Source organism: Neophocaena asiaeorientalis, unplaced genomic scaffold (genome assembly GCF_003031525.2).
Source record: "Neophocaena asiaeorientalis asiaeorientalis breed wild unplaced genomic scaffold, Neophocaena_asiaeorientalis_V1.1 scaffold593, whole genome shotgun sequence".
In the NCBI taxonomy this organism is placed as follows: Eukaryota; Metazoa; Chordata; class Mammalia; order Artiodactyla; family Phocoenidae; genus Neophocaena; species Neophocaena asiaeorientalis.
In genome coordinates, this window is record NW_020174701.1 from 345,797 (window position 1) to 368,047 (window position 22,251).

Consider the following 22,251-nt stretch of genomic DNA (forward strand, 5'->3'; position numbering starts at 1 on the left):
AACTTTTTACAACTAGTAGGACTTAAAGCTGAACAAACAAATATCAATAACTTTCAATATATCAGTTAGGGAACATAATCCAACAAAATAGCAAATTAAATAAGTTTTCTTTTAAAAACCCAAATCCATTGAATATCTATGAATAAACTTTTGACATTAGGGGTGTCAAAATCTATAGGAAGAAAACTATAAAACTTTACAGGAAGAGATAATAGAAGACATGAGTAAATGGAGAAATAACACGTTCAGGATGAGGGAGACTCACTGCTGTGAAGATTTCACTGGTAAAGTCAGTGCAGTTGCTAGTTAGAATCTGAACTGAATTTTGGGGTGGTGTGAGTGAAGTTGACCCTGTGACCCTCAAGTTCATCTGGCTCCATCTTCATGGTTTAAGCCAAGAACCTACGTCCTATCTAATTGACGTCATTGAGGAAGTGTTACATTTCCCAGTGCTTGTTAGTGTACTCCTAGCTGTGTCAGCCTCACACATCTACTTGTGTATGTAAATATGTCTGCATTTCTGGTCAGGAAGGCAGGCTTTGGGGCAATAACTGGTCCCAAATTTCGATTTTAGACAGACATTAAAATAAATGTAATTTATGTGTTTTTTTTCTAGAAAGTATGGAGGAAAAAATCACCAGATTGATAGATGGGTGAGACTATGGATAAATGGGTGGATACATAGGGGGAACAGATGTGTTAAGTAGGGGTAAAAACCATCTGATTATTGGCTCTGATTATTGGCACAGAAACAGATTCCCCCACCCCACTGAGTCATTCAGCAGGCTTAGTCCTTCACCAGGTATTTTTAGTAGATGTTATATGCCATGTTCTGTGCTGGGTACTGACCCTTCAGCTATAAATCAGATTTTATTCCTTACCTTAAGGAGTTCAAAATCTAAGAAAGGAGATAGGCAATAAAAAAGTAAAACAAATATGTTGCAATTAAGAAAATGTTATGAAGGAATTTAACGTTCCTTACCCGAAGGAAAATAACTAAGTAAATAGGAGCTTTGTGACATACGATACTTTTGATAGATAGGGCAGTCCATGAAGGCCTTTCTGATGAGGTGGAATTTAAGCTGAGACTTAGATAACGAAAGACGTCAGCCATGGGAAAAGCCAGAGAAGGACATTCTGTGCATAAGGAAGCTTAGAATTGAAGGCCCCAAGATGGCATCTTGGGGAAACAGAAAGGAGGCCATTAAGCTGGAGCTCAGTAAACTGAGGTGGAGGAAGTGAGGAGAGAAATAACACATGATATCACTTACATGTGGGTCTGCAAAAGGGTACAAAGGGACTTACCTACAAAACAAATACTCACAGATGCAGAAAACGAACTAATGGCTACCAGCGGGGAGGGAGAGTAGATTGGGAGACTGGGATTGACATGTACACACTGCTACGTATAAAATAGGTAACTAATAAGGACTTGCTGCACAGGGAACTCTACTCAGTGCTCTCTGGTGGCCTACATGGGGAAAAAATCTAAGAAAGAGTGGATATACGTATATGTTAAAAAAAAATTGTGTTAGACAGCCACAGATTTGGAACTGTCAAAACTGAACTGGACACCTATTTTGATTGGTATTTTAAGGCTTCCAAAACTTATCAGGAGTCTAAAATTGCCTCTTTGAAATATACATTTTTAAAATTAACTGAGGCAAATAAAACATTAAAGAAAGACCAATAGAATAAAAAAAGGAAGTAGGGAGAGACCATGTAAGTCACAGTAAGGCCTTTGGACCTCAACATTGAGAAATTATCAAGAGATGTTAAGCAAAGGAGTGAGCCTTTTAAAAGACTACTGTAGCAAAAAAAAAAAGACTACTGTAGCTTCGGGGGGAGGGAGGATGATGGTAAGAGGCAGAGCCTGTAGGTAAGAGGCTGTGGCCAGGGCTGTCCCAGAGACATGGATGGTGGCAGAGTAGATGGTGAAGAATTATTCAATTCTAGGGACGGTTTGAAGGTAGAATTAGTTGGATTGGATATGTTGGATGTTATGGATAATGGAAAGGAAGGATTCATGGATGACTTTCAGCCACTTGTTACTGAAATCTGTTTGTGTGCTCTGCATGGAATCAAGTATGGGTGGTAGGAGGACAGTTTATAAGTAACGATATGTAAGCTTATATTTGTGTAGTGCTTTGAAAATACTGCCACGTCTATCACCTCATTTTGGATTCTTTAATTTTTTTAACTGAACGTTGGCAGTTGAAATGTTTTCTGAATTTAGTTATAGTTCGCCTGAAATAGAGCTTAACTGGCATTCAGAAGTGTCGAGACTACTTGAAATTTTCATATACAAAAAGCAGTCCTTCCCCAAACTAAACATTGTCTCTTAAAAAATTAGTATGGGGTGTTTTGGGGGGGTATTTTGTTATTTGTTTTCTTTTTTAAGGGATAGAGTAGGAGTTAAAATTTTTCATAAGAGTAGATTTTCATGATGTGTAGTTAAATTTTGTCTGAATGAGAGCAAAAGCCAAGCATATTTTTATGAAAGATAAAGAGAATTTTAAAAACTTGATAGACTGTTATATAATATAGTTAAATTAACAGAACCACTTCACATTGCAGTGATTATTAAGCATTTTTACTTTTGGAATAGACGTTATTGCACGCTATATAACTTAATGAGAAATTGAAATCAGAATCTTAAAGCACAAGCACATTCGATACTTTCTAGCGTAATTTTGTTATATTTGATATGAGTCTGTAAGTTAGTGATTCTTTTCCCCTACCTAGGCCTTTTCAAAAAAATGCAATTTTTAGCATTAATCTTCAAATGGAACAGACTTGCAAGAATTGATGTATTAGTTCCTCCAGGAAAAAAAGAAATCAGTCTTATTTATTTATTTTTCAGAGGTGGCTGGATCCAAACAAACCAATAAGGAAGCAGCTAAAGAGTGAGCAAACATATTTATTTGATGTTATACAAGTATACTTTATAAAGATGAAGGACTAATATAATCTAATTAATTAGAACTGCTTTTATTAATTCTAGGAGGATCTCCTTACAGTTTGAACTTTAGAGTCAAATTTTTTGTAAGTGACCCCAACAAGTTACAAGAAGAATATACAAGGTGGGTTTTTATGGAGCATGTTTTTACTTGAAAATATTGTCAAAGCCATTATGAAATTTTGAAATTAATTAGGTAAAAATAGATTACCATGACATCATTCTGAGCTTCCCTGCCAGCACACAGAGGGGGTTCTAGACGTTTCAAGCTAAGTCTCCTCCTCTGTTGGATGGCTGGGAGGGCTTCAGGAGATTGAAACCCCAGGGCCACCCCGTCCAGCCACAAGCAGCTTCCCGAGCCATATCAATATTAACTTCTCTACTTGTGAAGAATGGTTCAGAAGCACTGCTGTAACTAACTGAAGTAATTAGATGATGCTGCAGTTGTATTCAAGGCATTCTGCATAGTGAGAATTGTCTGCTGTTTTTTTTCCTTGTAAAAATATATTCTATATATACGTTATTTCCATGGAGGTGGACATAGGCTTTATAAACTGTACACCGTTAAGTGTAGGAGTGCTGCACTTTACGGAGCACTGCAGGCATCTTTGTAAAGGGAGTTGGCAGAGCGCACTAGCACGTTCAGGCCTGTAAATGCCCCCTCTACTGGCCGTTGTAGGTCTAGTAATTTACAGCTGATTTTGTTGTCCCTTCTACTTGACAAAGTACACACAAGAATGACCCAGATGAGTGTTTTGGTAGTGTGTAAATGTTAGGTGAACTGTTTAAGGTGGAAATAGTGGGGAGTAATCACAGTGTGGTAACTGTCATTGTTTAAAAAAACCTGAGTGATAACCTTGTGTATTGCTTGAAAGACAGAATTAGTAATTAGTTTTTTAAAAAAAAGACAGAGTTAAAAATTAGCATATTATACCTTCCATAAGATATAAGAATATAGGTAACACTATATTCAGAATTACTCTGAAAGATGGGCACCAAATTAAAAACCCACACCTAAAGTCACCTGTAGGTAGGCTCCTAGATGGTAATGTATTGGTTACCCTTTAGAATACTGGGGTGAAGTGGAGAAACAAAGAACTTTTGAGAGTCCTTTTCTGTGTGTTTGTTGGGGGTCAGGGTGTCACCTTTCTTCTAACAGGAGAACTCAGGAATATAGATCTGGGATTAGGCAGTCCTAACATTTGACCCTAATAACGTCCAACCTAATTTATCTTGAAAAGCCAAGTTGTATCATATAAATATTTAGTTTAATATTGTAGCTCTTAGTCAGGTTTTGTTGTTGTTGTTAAATAATTAAAATAACAAGATCTTTTATCTCAAATAATTCTCAGTGGAGTCAAACTTGCCGTAATTTTGGAGGAACTTCAAGGAAACTACTCTCAATTACTGAAAATTGTGAATTATAAAGGATTTTAAAATGCATTTTTTTTTTCTTCGGTACGCGGGCCTCTCACTGTTGTGGCCTCTCCCGTTGCGGAGCACAGGCTCCGGACACGCAGGCTCAGCAGCCGTGCCTCACGGGCCCATCCGCTCCACGTCATGTGGGATCCTCCCGGACCGGGGCACGAACCCGTGTCCCCTGCATCGGCAGGTGGACTCTCAACCACTGCGCCACCAGGAAAGCCCAAAATGCATTTTTTACTAGTACTTGTAACTTGAAATCAAGTAACAAAGTATTCCATAATATATATTTATGTAATTAGATTTTTAAATTATAAGAAATATTTGTAAATAAAAGACCAATAATTTTTAATTGGATTTCTAATGTATTTACTGCTTATGAAAAGTTTGTTCACATAAGCAATTAAAATATTGTCAGTTGTAGCCATATTCATAATTTATTTCACTCAGAAAACTGTCTTTAAATTTCTTAATGAGCTTGAATGTGTTGGTTCTTTTATGGCCTGTGTTGAAGACATAACCAAGGAATAAATGTGTCTCACTGATAATTAAAGTCAAACTATCTTCATGAAGTAGAATAAAGTAAAATCACGTTTGGTAGAAACTGAGGAATTGTGCTGTCCATCAGTCTAGAATATTATCTTTGTTCTCCCTAGAAATAATGCATTATTTCAAAAATCCTTTATAATGGAATGTCCTGGAACCTTGTAACTGGCGTTGCTTGGTAAAATGGAGTGAAGGGCCGATTTTATTTTTATCACCATTGTGTACATCAAGGATTCTCTACCCTGATTACAAGTTAGAATCACTTACGGGGAGCTTTAAAACGTGCTGATGCTTTGGCAACACCCCTGGAAACTGATTTAATAGGTCTCAGATGGGACCTGGGCATAGGCTTCCAGGTGATTCCACGGTTAAAAAATACTCCTTTAAAACTTTAGTGCCTGGGTAGCCTTCTTGTTATGGTCATGATCAATAGTAGGATACCCTTAGCCACAGTTAGCGGCTAAATTTTAAGGACCAGTTTAAACCCCACAAAACAAGAAATTACTGCTACACCTCCTTGCCTTGAGATTCTATTTTGGATTAGTGGTAAAAAAAAGAAAGTAGTTACAGACCTTTTGTCAGGTTAAATGTCATTTGTATTAACAGGTGCTGGCGTAATTAGAATTGGCATTTTCTTAGGAGTCATCAGAATACAAATGACATTTCTTTCATATCTTTTTAGTGCTTAGGTCTACTCAGTACATAATAGGTGTTTAGTGCATGGTATGTTATTGTATTTTTTTTTTACAGCTTAAACATATTTCTGCATTTAGCTCAATCATTATTAATCTACCTTAAAGGTCTTAATTGTCTTTAAAAAGTGGGCTTTTATCACCATATTTAGGGCCCCTGGGATACATATACCAGGCAAGTGATGTTACTTCCTTTTTACAAATAGAGAAGCTAAGGCTCCACCCAATTTTAAGTAATTTGCCAAAGATCACAGGCTGGTTTAGCTTAGGACTTTTAATTCCAGTTTCTGCTCTATCAGTCCTTACTGCTCAGTGTGTAAATCAAATTCAGGAAACATAGGTGTTATTTGTGTAGGATTTACAATATTATGTCAAGGATATACACATTTCAATCCTAACTGTAAAACTTTCCCACCAGGGACTTCCCTGGTGGTCCAGTGGGTAAGACTCCAAGCTCCCAATGCAGGGGACCTGGGTTCGATCCCTGGGCAGGGACTAGATCCCACATGCCACAACTAAGAGTCCACATTGCCACAACTAAAGATTCTGCATGCCGCATTGAAGATCCCAGGTTTCACAACAGAGACTCGGCACAGCCTAAATAAGTAAATATTTTTTTAAAAAAAGGACTTTCCCACCAGAAACCTTTAACTTTTAATTATGAAGCCAAGTAGGCCAGATAGAAATATGTTGTCTTGGATTGAGTACATAGATAATAGTGTAATACTATGTATTAAGCCTAACAGAGCGTTTATATACTTCATTCATTAATATATGAAGCCAGGGTATTTGTATCAGCTTTTTTTATCTGATTCTCTGAAAACCTTAATTACATTCTTTGGTAATTTGACTATTGTCAAGGAACTCTTTAATGACTTTAATCAGCTAAACAACTAAAATTTTAAATAATTTTTGGCTCTTGGAGTATGTGAACTTTTTTTAGTTGGGTGAAATGAAGGTCTTAAGATTCTCTGTTTAAACATTAAAAGCCACAAAATTTTATCTTCTGTCAACATGATACAGCACAGGGGACTTTACCCAGGCATTGATAAATCTATGAAGGGATGACTACCCACTAGCAAGGACAGAGGGGAGTGCCATCTTGTAAGCAACTTCAGCAGTCTTGTTACAGGATACTTACATTTTTGTTGGTTTTAAAGGAAATTGGGTACTTGGCAATTTTAATAGTAGAGCAACAGTAGGGAATGGAACTTACCTTTTTTTTCTTTTTTCTGTTTTTTTTTTTTTTTTGATCAAAGAGAGCTTTCTTAACCCAAATGAAGATGGAAAGTGCTTTTCTACAATTAGCAGCTTCCTGCTGCCTGATGATACGGTGATCAACACATAGGCCTGTCCTTGCAGCTGGCTTCCTGGCTCAGCTGAAAGTGATTTTCTTTAGTTGGTCTCTAGTGTTGCTACTGTCAGCTCTTCTGTGTCTCTGACTTAAGTTTTCTGTGCTTCCCAGTTCTACTTTCTGCATACACCAATCTTTAGAGTATTTGTTTTTTTGGGGGGGAGGGCTCTGCATTGGGTCTTCATTGCTGCGTGCGGGCTTTCTCTAGTTGCGGTGAGCAAGGGCTACTCTTGGTTGTGTGTGGGCTTCTCGTTATGGTGGCTTCTCTTGTTGCGGAGCATGGGCTCTAGGCACGTGGGCTTCAGTAGTTGTGGCACGCAGGCTCAGTAGTTGTGGCACACGGGCTTAGTTGCTCCGTGGCATGTGGGATCTTCCCAGACCAGGGTTCGAACCCGTGTCCCCTGCATTGGCAGGCGGATTCTTAACCATTGCACCACTCAGGGAAATCCCACTTTAGAGTATTTCTCCCTAATCTCCCTCAGTCATGTAATTCTTCAATTCGTGAAAGTTTTATAATAGAAGCTAGGGAAACAAAATATAAGTATCAAATTTCATTTATCAAAGAATTCTAAATGTTTGGATTCATGTATTTATGAAAGTTTATTTTAAAATATCTTTACGTGGGCTAGTATGCATATTATAAAAGCAAATACTTAAATATTTCAGTTTTATTTGTTAATGTAAATATACAGTTTTTAAAACTCTAAATGTTATAATTCCAGTAAACGCTATCTTTTTTTTTTTTTTAAGGTACCAGTATTTCTTGCAAATCAAACAAGACATACTTACTGGAAGGTGAGCTGTTTTAAGTTTTTAGTAATGGGCTTTAAAAATACTTCCAATTCTGTATTAAGTAGTTCATGATCATTGCAAACAGATTATCTACTGAAAGATGGCTACATGTAGCATGAATTCCTTTCATCAGATAAGTTCATTACTTAATAGTTAAAATGTAAGTCACACAGAAACTTCAAGTGTGAATAGTATAATATAAATTATATTGCTTTTAAAATTATTGTGTTTAACCTTGAGTTATTTTCTGTTTTATTAGATTGCCCTGTCCTTATAACACTGCTGCTCTTTTGGCTTCATTTGCTGTTCAGTGTAAGTATCAGTCCACCTTTGGGCCAAATAGCATGTGATTGCATGGTCTCTGTTGGTAGTATGGCCTTTAATGTATGAGTTATTTAAACATATGTTACTATGCAGAAAAAAGTGACTACACAGAAAGTGTAATGAAACATCCAATTAGTTAGCACTTACTTTGATTCCTGAAAATAATTTTTCTGAAGTTGTTTAAGACCTAGGAGAACATTAAATGCATTGTTATAATTTGCTTAAATGGTAACAGTAGAAACAAATATTTTACTTCCAGAAATATAAAGGAATTCTTGACATTGCTGATTTGGCTATAAAACTTGAAAAATGTGTTTATTGAAGTGTGAATATTTTCTTTCCATTTATTAGCTGAACTTGGAGACTACAATCAATCAGAAAACTTGCCAGGCTACCTCTCAGATTATTCTTTCATTCCTAATCAACCTCAAGATTTTGAAAAAGAAATTGCAAAATTACATCAGCAACATACGTAAGGATTTACTTACTTTTCTGCTTACTTGATAAACTTCTTAAGGGCATCTTTTCTAGAGAAATGTTTTAAATTATTTCTAATGTGATTACTTAATATAGAATAGTTACTATTATATAAAATAGTATGATTACTGTAAAGAAATGTAGGTAATCTATACTAAAAAAAATCATAGACTATATGAGGCTTGTTTTCATGTCTGTTAAGAAACACAAAGCTGTATGTAAACAGACATGTATTGGCTATTATACAAAGTCGCCAGTTCTTTAAGAAGGAATTTTAGAATATTAATAATATGTTCACAATATACAGTTCAATCTACTTAGCAATTCTTTCTTAGTTTTTAGCTGTGTGAAAGGAATCAATTCTGTTTGGTAATGAGCCAAGAGAAGAAAAGGAACTTTATGTAGTACTAAATTAATAAAAATAAAATTCTTTGAAAATAGTAGCATTTTTTCATTTATAACAATATTCAACTTTGATATTTTATGAGTCTGATTTTCTGTGACATGAGTTTTCAAGAAGAGGTTTATCGCTTGGAATAGAAAATTGTATTGTTTCTTGGTTCAGAGTTCAGTTTTGCTTTACCATACAATTCAAAATACTCATGGAGGAACTAAGGCAGTGTTACATATTGGCTGAGAATCTGAACTAGACTCTAAGAATCTGAGCCAGACTCATTTGGCCTCGTTTGAAATTCTGATGAGGCTACTTTACTTACAATCTTGTAACCTCAGCCGAATCACTCTATGTCTGTTTCTGTTTCCTTACATGTAAATTGGGGATGATAAAACTATCTACCTCTGGTGTTATTATAAGGATTAAGTGAGTTTATATATACAAAGTACTCAGAACAGTGCTTGGCACATAGTAAGCACTGAAGAAATATTAGCTCTTATTAATAAGGAGACTCACTTTCATTCGGTAATGGCCCATGTGTCTACAACATGTTGGCAAACTATGGCATGTTGCCTCCTTTTGCGTGGTCTACGAGCTAATAAAAATGGTTTGTACATTTGAAATAGTTGAAGAAAATCAAAAGAAGAAGAACATTTTGTGGCACATGAAATTTTGAGAAATTCTACTTTCAGTGTCCTTACGTGAACAGTCATTGGAACACAGATTCCCTCATTGGCCTACACATTGTCTGTGGCTGTGTTCACGTAACAGCAGAGCTGAATTGTTGCAGCAGAGGCCATATGGCCTGAAAGCCTGAAGTGCTTACCAGCCAGCTCTTTCCAGTAAAGGTTTGCGGACCCTAATCTAAAACAAGATTAATGAGTGAGAATTTTAACAGACCGGCTTCATGTGGTATGGGGGCTGTTGTGGTCTAAAAGCAAATGCCACTTATTATGAAAGTTCTACACATTGCATATCTGAACCAAGGGTTTGAAGATAAACCAGATTTTTAAAAAAAATTTACCAATAATGACAAGTCTGTTCTGTCAGGAAAAAGTTTGTACATTTCACAAGGTATTTATTATATATTTCTATTTGCTTTAAAGAAATGGTTCTGCAAATTTTTAAAGAAAGAAAAAATAGAATCATCCAGTTTATAATGCAGGAGGGTGGGGAAGAAAGTAGAGTATTTATTTAACTTAATTGAATTTTATAGAAAACTGAAGTATATCTCCTTTTTTTGAGGAATCCCATTTTTATGATCATACATTGGCAGGCTGCTTACTCCCTGATATCATTCATGAATGAAGGGTGATATCTTTGCATTTTTAATTTGTTGCTTTTGCTCTGCTATAGCCTGATAATATCAGATAACCAAGGTTGTTAGAACTATGTATAATATAGCCTCTTTAAAGGCTTTGCATTTACAGTAGTAGTTCTCAAACTTGTGTTCATAAGAATCACCTGGAATATTTCTTAAATATAAACAATTTGGACCCATTTATTCTATATCAGTTTCTAAAGAACAGTACATCTGAAACTACCTGTGATGAAAGACCAGTTTTCCCCTCAGTCTCTCATGGAATGATGCTTCTGAAAAATATAATGAAAATGAATTACTAGAAAAATAAAATAGAGAAATAAACAAAGGCATAAAAAATTAACAAGTACTTTTTTGTTGTTAGATGCAACAGACATAAAATTACTCTGCCGAAGTGCTACAAAAGGCTGACACTCTCAATTTCTCTTCTTGTTATGAGTCAACACCTGTCTGTGCACCACACCCTGAGGAGCCCTGCTCCAGAGCTCGCCCCAGAGACTGCATGTGTCAGAAGCACCCTGTGTGCTTACAATGCACATATGGAGAGTAGACCAAATTTCGAAAAATATTTGTTTTAAGTTAAGTCTGAGAGTGGCTTTTTTTTAAGTTAAGTCTGAGAATAGCTTCGAACTTTAAAAAGCTGGTGCATTCTTGTGTTTCTGGAAAATAAGAAAATATTCTACAAAGTAATAATTTGTGTTACGGAAAATGTACCTTCCAGAAAAGTTAGTTGTTACTGCACAGAACTAAGAGGAGTGCCCGTGCACATGGCGTTTTGTAAAATAGTCAATCAGAATGCTGGAAAGTTTCAGACAAATCGCCTTTTTGTAATTTGGTCATATCTGTGATCATTATAATTTTTAACCTAATGATGTTTTTACAGAGGCTTATCTCCTGCAGAAGCAGAATTTAATTACCTGAACACAGCACGTACCTTAGAACTCTATGGAGTTGAATTCCACTATGCAAGGGTAAGTGAAGAAAATGCATTTTGATATTGTTGAGTTAGGCACCGTTATTCAGCAAAAAAAATCTTTAATGCCCTGATAGGATTAGGCAACAAATGGTGAGTGCTGCCAGCATAGTCGCACTGAAAATTTCCTCTGAATATAAGTATTTTCACAGTTACAATCACTTAAGATTCAATACCTGACAAGAAGAGTGGGTGAAGTGGATTTTTCATGTTATTTTTCTTCAAGGTAGTGTTTTATGTTATAAGGATAATTTTTGCTGACCATAAGAGACAGTACCTTTAGAATTTTTATTTTGCAAAATAAAAACTGTTACAGTGGGCTTCCCTGGTGGTGCAGTGGTTAAGAATCTGCCTGCCAATTCAGGGGACACGGGTTTGAGCCCTGATCCAGGAAGATCCCACATGCCCCGGAGCAACTAAGCCCGTGCGCCACAACTACTGAGCCTGTACTGTAGAGCCCGCGAGCTACAGCTACTGAAGCCTGTGCGCCGAGGGCCCGTGCTCCCAACAAGAGGAGCCACCGCAATGAGAAGCCTGCACCCCGCAACAAAGAGTAGCTCCTGCTCGCCGCAACTAGAGAAAGCCCGCGCACAGCAAAGGCCCAATGCAGCCAAAAATAAATAAATTAATAAATTTAAAAAACAAAAAAAAAAACTGTTACAGGAAAAGTAATTTGAATTTTTAACTTTTATGAAATCATTATCATAAAAGATGCTTTCACCTCACTGAGGCCTGTATTACTACACTCCTTTCATCATTTAGTAACATCATTTAAAATTTTTATTTATAAAGCACAAAATCGGTTGTATTTACATATTTTGGTTGCCCCTCTGCCATTCCTTTGTTGGGATGGAATTCTATAATCACTGGCTTTTCCTGTACAACACCAACTTTTTTTTTCTTTTTTTTTTGGAGGAGATAAAGCTCTTATTTAGTTTATTTTTTATACAGTGGGTTCTTATTAGTTATCTGTTTTATACATATTAGTGTATATATGTCAATCCCAGTCTCCCAATTCATCCCATCACCATCCTCCCTGACTTCTTTTTCATTGTGTCAATTTGCTGCTTCCAAAAGACTGTTATCCTCCTGCCACAAGCATATTTGCGAGTGACTGTCCTTCATTGTGCGTCTCTTCACCTAGATTCCTTCTCATGATTGTTTCATCAAGAGATTATATTCCTTTAGAAGTACCTGAAGTACAGCTATTCTCTATACCTAAAGAAAAGTGGAATTATAGGTAATCATCAGTTTAATTGGTGATAGGTTTTATATTTTCTTGGGACAAACTGCTAAGCCTAATATGGATCCCAGCCTGAAAGGGAGTTAAGTTTTCCTTAGATAGTTATTTTTAATTTATTTTAACATACAGACATATGCAGACCCATTCCTTTTCAAAAACCAAATGACTTGCTTTCCTCACATGACTGGATCTGGTAATTCTGAGCATTTGTGACTTGGAAGTCTGTCTGGTTCCATTTAAAATGCTTAAGTCTCCCTTGAACTTCTTGTGTTCTTTAGAATGGGCCCTTCACCATCCCTCCCTCTTTGCGGGCTATTACTCTTGAACGTGATTCTCCAAAGGTAACGTAGTGGTCACTAGATTTTGTCTTTATTATAGTACAGTCTGAAACAAATGGAACTTTAAATATGTGCACTAGAGTATGGTTAACAGTAAAAAGACCACTAAGATCAGTCATTTTAGTGCTAAACAGTTTTCCAAAGGTGCTTTAGACCGCTGTTATCATTGACTGCTGTCAATATAATACAAAGAATCTTAGACTTTTTCTAACTTAAGTGACATGGCTGGATCTCATACATAATTAACCGTATCATTATTTATTGATTTGTTTAAGTTATGTTTTTTTATTGTTTAAATTAGTAGATTGTAAAACTCTTTCTCAGAAAGCCATAAATGTAGAGTGCCAAATTAAAGGAATTTAAATTTTAAATATTTTGTACAGACCAAATAAAAAAAACCCCACAAAATAACCCAGCTAGGAAAAGGTGTTTCTGCTGTATGTGGATGTGGAGAACTTCAGAAAATGTGCAAATGTTCAGTGAACATGAAGGGAAGTTTTGTAGCCTCAGGAACAAAAAGGACAAAAGGTAGAGGGGAGAGGACACATAAAGAAATTACTTAAGTTTTAATTGAATATCACAAGCAAAAGTATGTTTGAAATAATATTTTATTGAAAAGCAAGGTAAGATCTTTTCTCTCTGCCTCCAGAATGTAGGCTGAAAAAATTAGAGTCGAACTAAGTTATTTATAGCAATCTGCAAGATGCAAATAAGTCTTAGAAGCGTCATAGCAGTGCATCTGTTATGTGCCTTGCACAGTGTTGGCACTAAGGATGACTTAGTGAACAAAACATCAATTAGCCCTGCCCTCATGGAGCTCACAAGATAGTGAGGGGAAAGAATTAGAGCATGTATGAACAGTTAAGTATTTGAGAATATGAAGGGGCAAGTACAGAATGCCGTGGGACCCTGTGGCAGGAACTTCTAATCCAGCCTGGGAGCAGAGGGTAGGGAAGCTTTCTTAGTAGTAATTTACTGAAGCCAGAAAAGTTAATAAGAACTAGCCAAGGGAGTAGTTTTCACCATAGAGCCATCAGGATGAAGGAAGACCGGGAATCAAGAGAGAACATGGCCCATTTGACAAAACAAAAACATTTAGTACGCCTGCAAGATTATATGAATAAGGGAAAAGGAAACTGTGGAAAAGAAAAGAATGAAGGACAGCTTCAGGATAAAAAGGAAAGAAGAAAAGATTTGAAGGGGCTTCCCTGGTGGCGCAGTGGTTGAGAATCTGCCTGCCAATGCAGGGGACACAGGTTCGAGCCCTGGCCTGGGAAGATCCCACATGCCGCAGAGCAGCTAGGCTCGTGTGCCACAGCTACTGAGCCTGTGCTTTGGAGCCCGTGAGCCACAACTACTGAGCCCGCGTGCCGCAACTACTGAAGCCCGCGCGCCTAGAGCCCGTGCTCCACAACGAGGGAAGCCACTGCAATGAGAAGCCTGCGCACCGCCACGAGGAGTGGCCCCCGCTCGCCGCAACTGGAGGGAGCCGGCGTGCAGCAACGAAGACCCAACACAGCCAAAAAAAAAAAACCAAAAGATTTGAGGGCAGGGAGCGTGGGAATATTTGTTTCTTAAAATAACATCGTAAATGGATTTTTTCCTTGGTGTTCAGTTGTATGAGTTTTTAACACGTGTAGGTTTATGCAACCACAAATAGAAACAGAGCAGTTCCATCACCGCCACCCCCCACCCCACCCCAAAAAAATACACTGGCTTGTGCTGCCCAGCCTCCTACTGGTAAGTCCACCCTCATACTTACCCCCGGTTCCTGGCAACCCTGGTCTGTTGCCCGACTCCATAGTTTGTCTTTTCCAAAATGTCTTATAAATGGAATCCTGCAGTATGTAATCTTTTGAGACTGGCTTCTTTTACTTACAGTAATGCATTTGGGATTTATTGTAGGTACTGTGTAGTTCAGTAGTTCATGCCTTTTATTGCTGAATTGTATTCAGTTATATGGATGTACCATGGTTTGTTTCTCCTTTCACCCACTGAAGGACATCTGGGTCGTTTCCAGTAGTTTTTGTTTTGTTTTGTTTTGTTATTAATAGGCCTACTGCAAACATTCATTTATAGGTTTTTGTGTGAATTTAAGTTCTCATTTCTGTAGGGTAATAATCCCAAAGTGGGATTTCTGGGTCATATAACAAGTGTATACTTAGCTTTATATGAAATTATGGAATTGTTTTCTAGACTGACAGAACCACTTTGCATCCCCACCAGCATCTTTGCAAGTTCCAATTGTTTTAGATCCTTTTAGCATGTGGTACTGTTTTGTTTCTTTTTAAGCTTTTCTGATAGGTGTGTTTTATCTCATCATGGTTTTACTTTGCATTTCCCTAATGACTAATGATGTTGGGTATCATATCTTTTCTTTGATGAATGTCTGTTCAGGTGTTTTTCCCATTATTTAATTTGTTCTTTTCTTTTTTTACTCTTGTGTTTTGAGAACTCTTTATATATTCTAGATACACTTTTTTTGTTGGATATGTGATTTGCAGATATTTTCCCCACTCTTTGTTTTGCCCTTTTGTTCTCTTAACAATGTCTGTCACAGAGCAAAAGAAAGTGATAGATTCTCATACCCCTTATTCAATCACTGATGGAACAGACATTTTAAAAATCAGCATAATATAGATTTTAGCAACATAGCAAACTGTAGAACACTGTATCTGACAAATTTGGAGTACATATTATTTTTAAATATGCAGAATATAATTTCTGTTCATGGTGCATTTAAGCTAAAAACAATAACAAAACGATGACTTTAAAAATCCTCCGAGTATTTGGAAATTAAGAAATACACTTGTAAACAAGCCATGGGTACAAATACTATCATTATTTCTACCCGACAGCCTCTGTGCACTGCTCTCAGACTCACCTAGAAAGACTAATAATAGTAATAGTTACCCCTACGTTTGTGGTTAGGGTCAATTGATAACAGACACCAAATTACTAATAATAGTTACCCCTACGTTTGTGGTTAGGGTCAATTGATAACAGACACCAAATTACTAATAATAGTTACCCCTACGTTTGTGGTTAGGGTCAATTGATAACAGACACCAAATTACTAATAATAGTTACCCCTACGTTTGTGGTTAGGGTCAATTGATAACAGACACCAAATTAATCTTGAAAACATAAAATAATTTGAACATATTAAATTCATACCAAGGAACATTGTGGGAGCTAAATTTAAATATTTATAAAGAATTTCTGACCTCTAAAAATGGAAGAAGCACTATCTCAGGAGTAATTGTTGGCCTAAGTAACTTGTTAAATGAATGGCTTGAGGGCTCACTAAATTCCTATCATCTTTACTAGAGAATCAGTCAATATTTATTACACTGTGAGAGTGGAATAAAATAGCATAATAGAGCTATACGATGTCTATACCGTAGATCTTCAAGTTGAATCTCTGTTTTATAAAGAAGTTAGCATGGTATAAACTCTTTGTTTTCCTAAGAAACTGATTCCTGGTTATCTAGATGTAAATGTAATCACAGAAGGCTTGGCCTTAGGTTTTTGTTAGGTATAGGATGCTCTAAATTGACCCTAAAACAGTTCTACCCAAGTTTTGGGCTTAATTGTGAATATCTTATTTCCATAGGTGTTTGTAATAATGATGAAGATAATTCTACTGAAAAATAACTTTTGCCCTTCAAAGTTTCAAGAAAAGGAAAGCTTAATGATGCTATTTTGATTATTCATTTATTCATTCAGTGAACATTTATTGAGCACCTTCTATGTTACAAGTCCTGTTTATAGACACCATGGATACAGCAGTGAGTAGATAAAATCCTACCCTCATGAAGCTTGCGTTCCAGTGGGCAAGACAGACTATAAGCAAATAATTGAGTATCTTAGAGTACATAGTATGTGATTCCATGGAAGTAAAGTTCAAGAATAGGCAAAATACCAGTCTATATCAGCAGAAGTCAGAACAACAGTTCCCTCTGCAGAGGTGTTACTAGCTGGGAGGCTCCTGAGGGAGCCTTTTGGGATTTGGAAAAATGTATATGTTGGTTTGTGGTGGTTACATGTCAGTGTATATACTCAAGTTATGCAAGTTGTAACATTTTGGGTTGTACACTTAAGGTTTGTGCATTTTACTGTATATTCTACTCAGTTTTCTTATGATTAATTAAAAGGTAATATATCAGATTGTGATAGATGCTGTGGAGAAAAATTAAGGTGAGAAAGGGGAGTGAGACAATCAAAAATGGGATATCAGAGAAGGCCTTCTGAGAAGGTGAACAGACGTTGGGGAGTTGTGCAGATATCCGTGGGGAGAATGTTCTAAGCAGAAGAAACGGCAATAAAAGGCCATGAAATAGTGTGCTTTGCACCTCAAGGAACAGCAAAGTTCCATACCAAACAGTATGGCCGGTACAGTGAACTGGAGTGGAGCATATTGACAAGGTCCAGGTGGACCAGGACTTTGTAAGAATTTTACAGACTTTGGCTTTTAATTATAAGCAAGGCCAGTTGAGGGTTTGAGGAGATAAAAGACATGGTGTGATTTACATTTTTTTTTAACTTTTTTTGGCCGCGTCGTGTGTCTTGCGGGATTTTAGTTCCCTGACCAGGGATCGAACCTGGGCCCCTGCAGTGGAAGCGTGAAGTCCTAACCACTGGACCGCCAGGGAAGTTACCCGGTCTACATGTATTTTGAATATGGAAGTGACAGCACTGACTGATGTATTGGCTCTAGGGTGTGAGAGAAAAAGGATTCAAGGAATGATTCTAACGTTTTGGCCTGAACAACTACAAGGATGGAGTAACTTCAGTAATTTGTAACAATCAGAGAGAAGCAGATTTGAGAGGGTGGGTCAGGAGCTAGTCTTGGGACATGCAATTTTAGAAGACTTTTATCAATCGAAATGAAGGAAGGCAGGCAATTCAGTATATGGAACTGGAGTTCAGAGGCGAGGTCTGGACTAGAGCCATACATTTGGGAATTGTCAGCTTACAGATAATATTTAAAGCCGTGACATGGGAGCACTGAAGGAACATAGCTAGTAGCAATTGAAGATTAGAGGTCCTCAGAGCTGGAACACTTCAAATTTTAAAGGTTAGATGAGGAAGAAATAGCCATTTAGATAGAAAGAACGCCTTTCAAAAAGAATGCCTTTCTTTCTGTCAGACACTTGTGTGTCTTTGAAGCCAGGTGAATCAGGCGTGGTCAACTATGTCAGATGAGCATTGGATTAGAAATGTGGAAGTTATTGTAATATTACCAGTATTGACTTTGTAATAGCAATTTTGGAGCTATTGTGATGGCCAAAGGCTGATTGATTAGAGAATATTCAAGAAAGACTGAGAACGGTAATTTTGAGAGATTTTACTGTACAGGTTACAGATAATAATCACAGGAAACACCTTTATAGCATTTACTATCTGCCTGACAATCTTCTTAGGGCTTATGTATATTAATCTCATTTAATCCTTAAAACAGCCCTGTGAAGTAAGAGTATTATCATCCTTACTCTCCAGATGAGGAAAATGAGACACAGAGAAGTTAACTAATTTAATCATATGATATCTGTTTCTGTTTTAAGGTTCTTCAAAAACCTTGTTTTTAACCTGCATATATTTGAGGACTTTTGGACATATTTGTTCGAATAATCAAATAATTTAAAAATATAATCCCTTGAAACAGAGAAAAGAATCTCAATAGAGCTATATATATGATTTCATCTGTGCCACCCTAAAATATTCAGATCACACAGTGATTTTCCATTTTCTGCTATGTGCTTTTTACTCATCAGGACCTGTCTAGACATAGCTTTATTTTTTTCTTTCCCCTTTTTGATTCTTCTGTATCTTTATGAAAGTATCAGTAGGTCATTACTTGTATTCACTTTCATTGAATAATTTGAGAGCACGTAACACTGTTAGACCTATATAGGGCACACAGAAATATTTTTTTAATTATTAATGAGTGTGTATTATGGCTAACTTTATACCTAACTACATGAAAAATATACAAACAATAAGTTTAAACTAATGATATATATAGGGGAAAATCATAAAGCGAAAAGGTAAAAGTGAAAACAATTTCAACATATTACAGAAAGTTTTTTAGTATTCATATTTTATAAAGAGTTCCCACAATAGAGTAGTTCTTTAAAACATATAAGTAGAAATACAGGAAAAACAGAGATGAGCATGTTGAAGTATAACTTGGTATAACCCCTTTGGAGTGCAAATACTGATATGAATATAATATTTGACCACTTCCATTTCTCTGACTCCACCCTTTTTATAGAGGTGTTTTAAATAATGTGTTCAAGGATTTTTATTACAGCATTGTTTGTAATATTAAAAATTGAGAAATCTCTAAATGAGTCAACAGAAATGGTTAAGAAATTATGATAAATCCATATTTTGGAATAATATGCAGCAGTTAAAACTGATGAGTTAGAGGTATATATATTGATATGAAAAGATATCTACAAAATGCTAAGTGCAAAAGAAAAATTACGCAATAATATTTCCCAGTTTTTGTTGATTAAAGAAATTGTGTGGTTATAAATACTACATATTTATATTTTGTATATATAAACAAAGATCTAGAGAAATATACAGTGGTCCCCCCTTATCCATGGTTTGTGTTTCTGCAGTTTGTTACCTGAGCTCAACTGTGGTCTGAAGATACTAAATGGAAAATTTTAGTGGCTTTGTGTTATTATTGTATTCTTACCGTGTGACTGCAGAGAGACTAGAATGGTTAAGTGGTCCCAGCGACTTAGTGGAGAGTAGAACTGTGGTCTCCACCAGAAAGGAGGGGAGGGCACACTGCAGGGCAGCGTGAATGGACAGTCGAGGCATGGGTAGAGAATATTAGAATATCTGTTCACAGTCCTCGGAAATCTCATCCTGTTTACATTGCTGCTTTTTAACATGTTGTAAAATAAAGCACATACACCTGTGTGTATATCTTAGCGAACATCTTTGTAAACACTACGCAGGTCAGCAGTAGGCTTTAGCCAGCCATTCCAGAAACGCTTTTTATACACCGTACCAATCATAGCCCCTTCCTACATTGTTCTTCTGTGGTTTTATCACACAGTGTGCCTTCCTGGATACTAAAATTTGGTCTTGCTTTTTATTTGTTTGTTTTAACTGAATGACTTTAAATGTCTTTTAATCCCTTCTTCCCTTACCGTTCCTTAGAATTTTCTTGTTAAAGAACTGCACCATTTCACCTGTAGTTTCACATAGTCTGGACTTTGCTGATTACATATTCATGGTACAATTCAGTACATTCTACAGGGCTAATGAAGTTTTCACAGAGAAGGTGGACTTGATCTAGACTTTGGTTAGGTTTGATTTGATTCATCAGAGAGACATGAAGAGATGAGAACAGCATTAATTAAAACATGTAATTATGGGTACTCAAAACACGTGGAATGGCCTGATGGGAAGCAGGTTTTTACTAATTATAAAGGGGGAAATGAAATGGGATGGGGTGGTCGTTTCAGTGCCAAGCTAAACAGCGGAGATATTTTCCTACAGATAATAGAGGTCCATTCATTTCACAAATGGGTAGGCCTTTCTACATCTAAAAACCTGAAAGGGCGCAAAACAAAGGCCCTGCACTTTGCTACTTAGGTTCTAGTGAAGAAGAGAAAAAATAAACAGATTAAACAAGTCAATGTATAGCGTTATATTAGATAGTAATAAGTGATAAGAAAAGCATAAAATAAGGTGGTCAGCGTTCTATTTTCTGTACACTGGAATTAATAGCATTTGTATCCATAAAGGACGTAATACTTATTTTCTTGGTTCTCTTGCCCAACTCTGGCAGTACCTTGGGAACTGATACTTCAGTCTAGATAACTGTGATTTGAGAATTTGATAGCTATATAGATAGCTATAATTTGAGAATTTGAATTCCTAGATATCCCTGCAGTGTTTTTTAACGTTTTTCTACCAACATAGCAGCCTGACTGCTTTACATATTTATTGAGTTTTTCCATATCTCTTTAATGGCATTCGTTCTTCTCAAGTGCTTGGTGGCCCTTGGTTGTATACTCCTTTCGTATTTGTGATTCCTACTTCACTTGGTCACACGTAATGTTTGTCCTTACTGTGGCCTGTTTTAGGTGCTGGAGGAGGGAAGGAAGGAACTGCCAGGTAGAATGTGCCTATAGTTTGCTTTTTCAGTTTGGGGTTCTCCATGCCTTTTGGGGATCACTCTATTCCTGTCCCCAGTATCCACACTTGCTCCACACTTGTAGACAGGCTGCACACACTTCTGTGTCCTGTAGCTCAGTCTAGATTGTAGGGTTGATAGGACCTAATTATCTTCCTGCCCCTACCTGATCATCCTGACGGCAGTTTGAGGCTTCCCCTTGGGCTGCGGTTTTCTGGAATTATTTTCTCTCCATAAATCTTATCTTATCCACTTTGTCTTCACAGACTCCTCAAAATGTCTGCCCCACTGATTACATACCTTTCAGTGTTATGGATTGTTTTCAAGTGTTAGGGATTTTTTCTGTTTTCGTATATCTTCTCTGATGTTTTATGAGATTGGGAGCAGAAGGAACAAGCAGAGCGTATATCAAGTCGCCGTCTGTGAGGCCGGACCTGCCATCTTGCTTCACACTTCTGATTGACGTCCTTTAAACAGTGATTTAAGACTCTGATAATAGTGTGCAGTGGTGCTGGTTATTGCAAAAGAAAAGGAGCAGCCAGACAAATTAACATACACTGCTGTGTTTGGCCACTTACTACACGTTAGCTTACCTAACAGGCTAATTTAGTAATATTTAATTAGAAATTATTGAAACTACATTTTAAAGGTGTTTTCCTAGGGAGACAATTACAAAATCTTGATTATATTTTCATTAATTAGTTCTATCTTCTGATCACATAAATGCTAGGGATAAAAGCATTATTGCTATATTAGTTTGCCTGTAGTATATTTCAAGTCAAGAAGCAGAGCTATTTCAAGACTGATTAGCAGCTGAGGAAAGTTTTAATTCCACTCATTCTCTTAATAGTGCAGGTCAGCTGTTCACGTTGGATCAGTCAGCATGAGAACTCACCCATCAAAGCACAGTTCAAATTTCCTTCTCAGGAGCCTTCCAGACTCTCCAGCAATTGTCCCCACTCTGTACTCCCATAATGTTTTTGTTGTATTATGTCTGTTACAGAACTTCTCATTGTATTGGAAATATTATTTTATTACAGGTTGCCCTTCACCAAACTCTGAACTCCAGGTTTTATTCACTTTTGCAATCCTACCACCATATTTACACAGTAATTGGACCTTAATAGTTTTAGAAATGGAAAGATGGGTACTAACTTGTCATTCTATAAGATGAGAAGGTCTTTGATTTTCTATATCAAAGAGTCAGTCCCATTTATAAACTGTGGGAAATCCTGAAATCATTTTTGCT

The 22,251-nt window shown here is 36.7% G+C and overlaps 1 protein-coding gene across 2 annotated transcripts in view; it reads left to right on the forward strand.

Moving 5' to 3' along the window:
* PTPN4 (protein tyrosine phosphatase non-receptor type 4) overlaps positions 1-22,251 on the forward strand; it is a 176,639-nt gene that overhangs the window by 78,935 nt on the left and 75,453 nt on the right. The window contains exons 4-9 of one of the 2 annotated variants that reach the window (XM_024759163.1): positions 2,864-2,906; positions 2,984-3,083; positions 7,724-7,768; positions 8,025-8,077; positions 8,441-8,561; positions 11,165-11,252. In XM_024759163.1, the coding sequence (XP_024614931.1) occupies positions 2,864-2,906; positions 2,984-3,083; positions 7,724-7,768; positions 8,025-8,077; positions 8,441-8,561; positions 11,165-11,252 (450 nt within the window). The remainder of the gene's footprint in view (positions 1-2,863; positions 2,907-2,983; positions 3,084-7,723; positions 7,769-8,024; positions 8,078-8,440; positions 8,562-11,164; positions 11,253-22,251) is intronic. The other variant, XM_024759164.1, reaches the window with a different exon arrangement.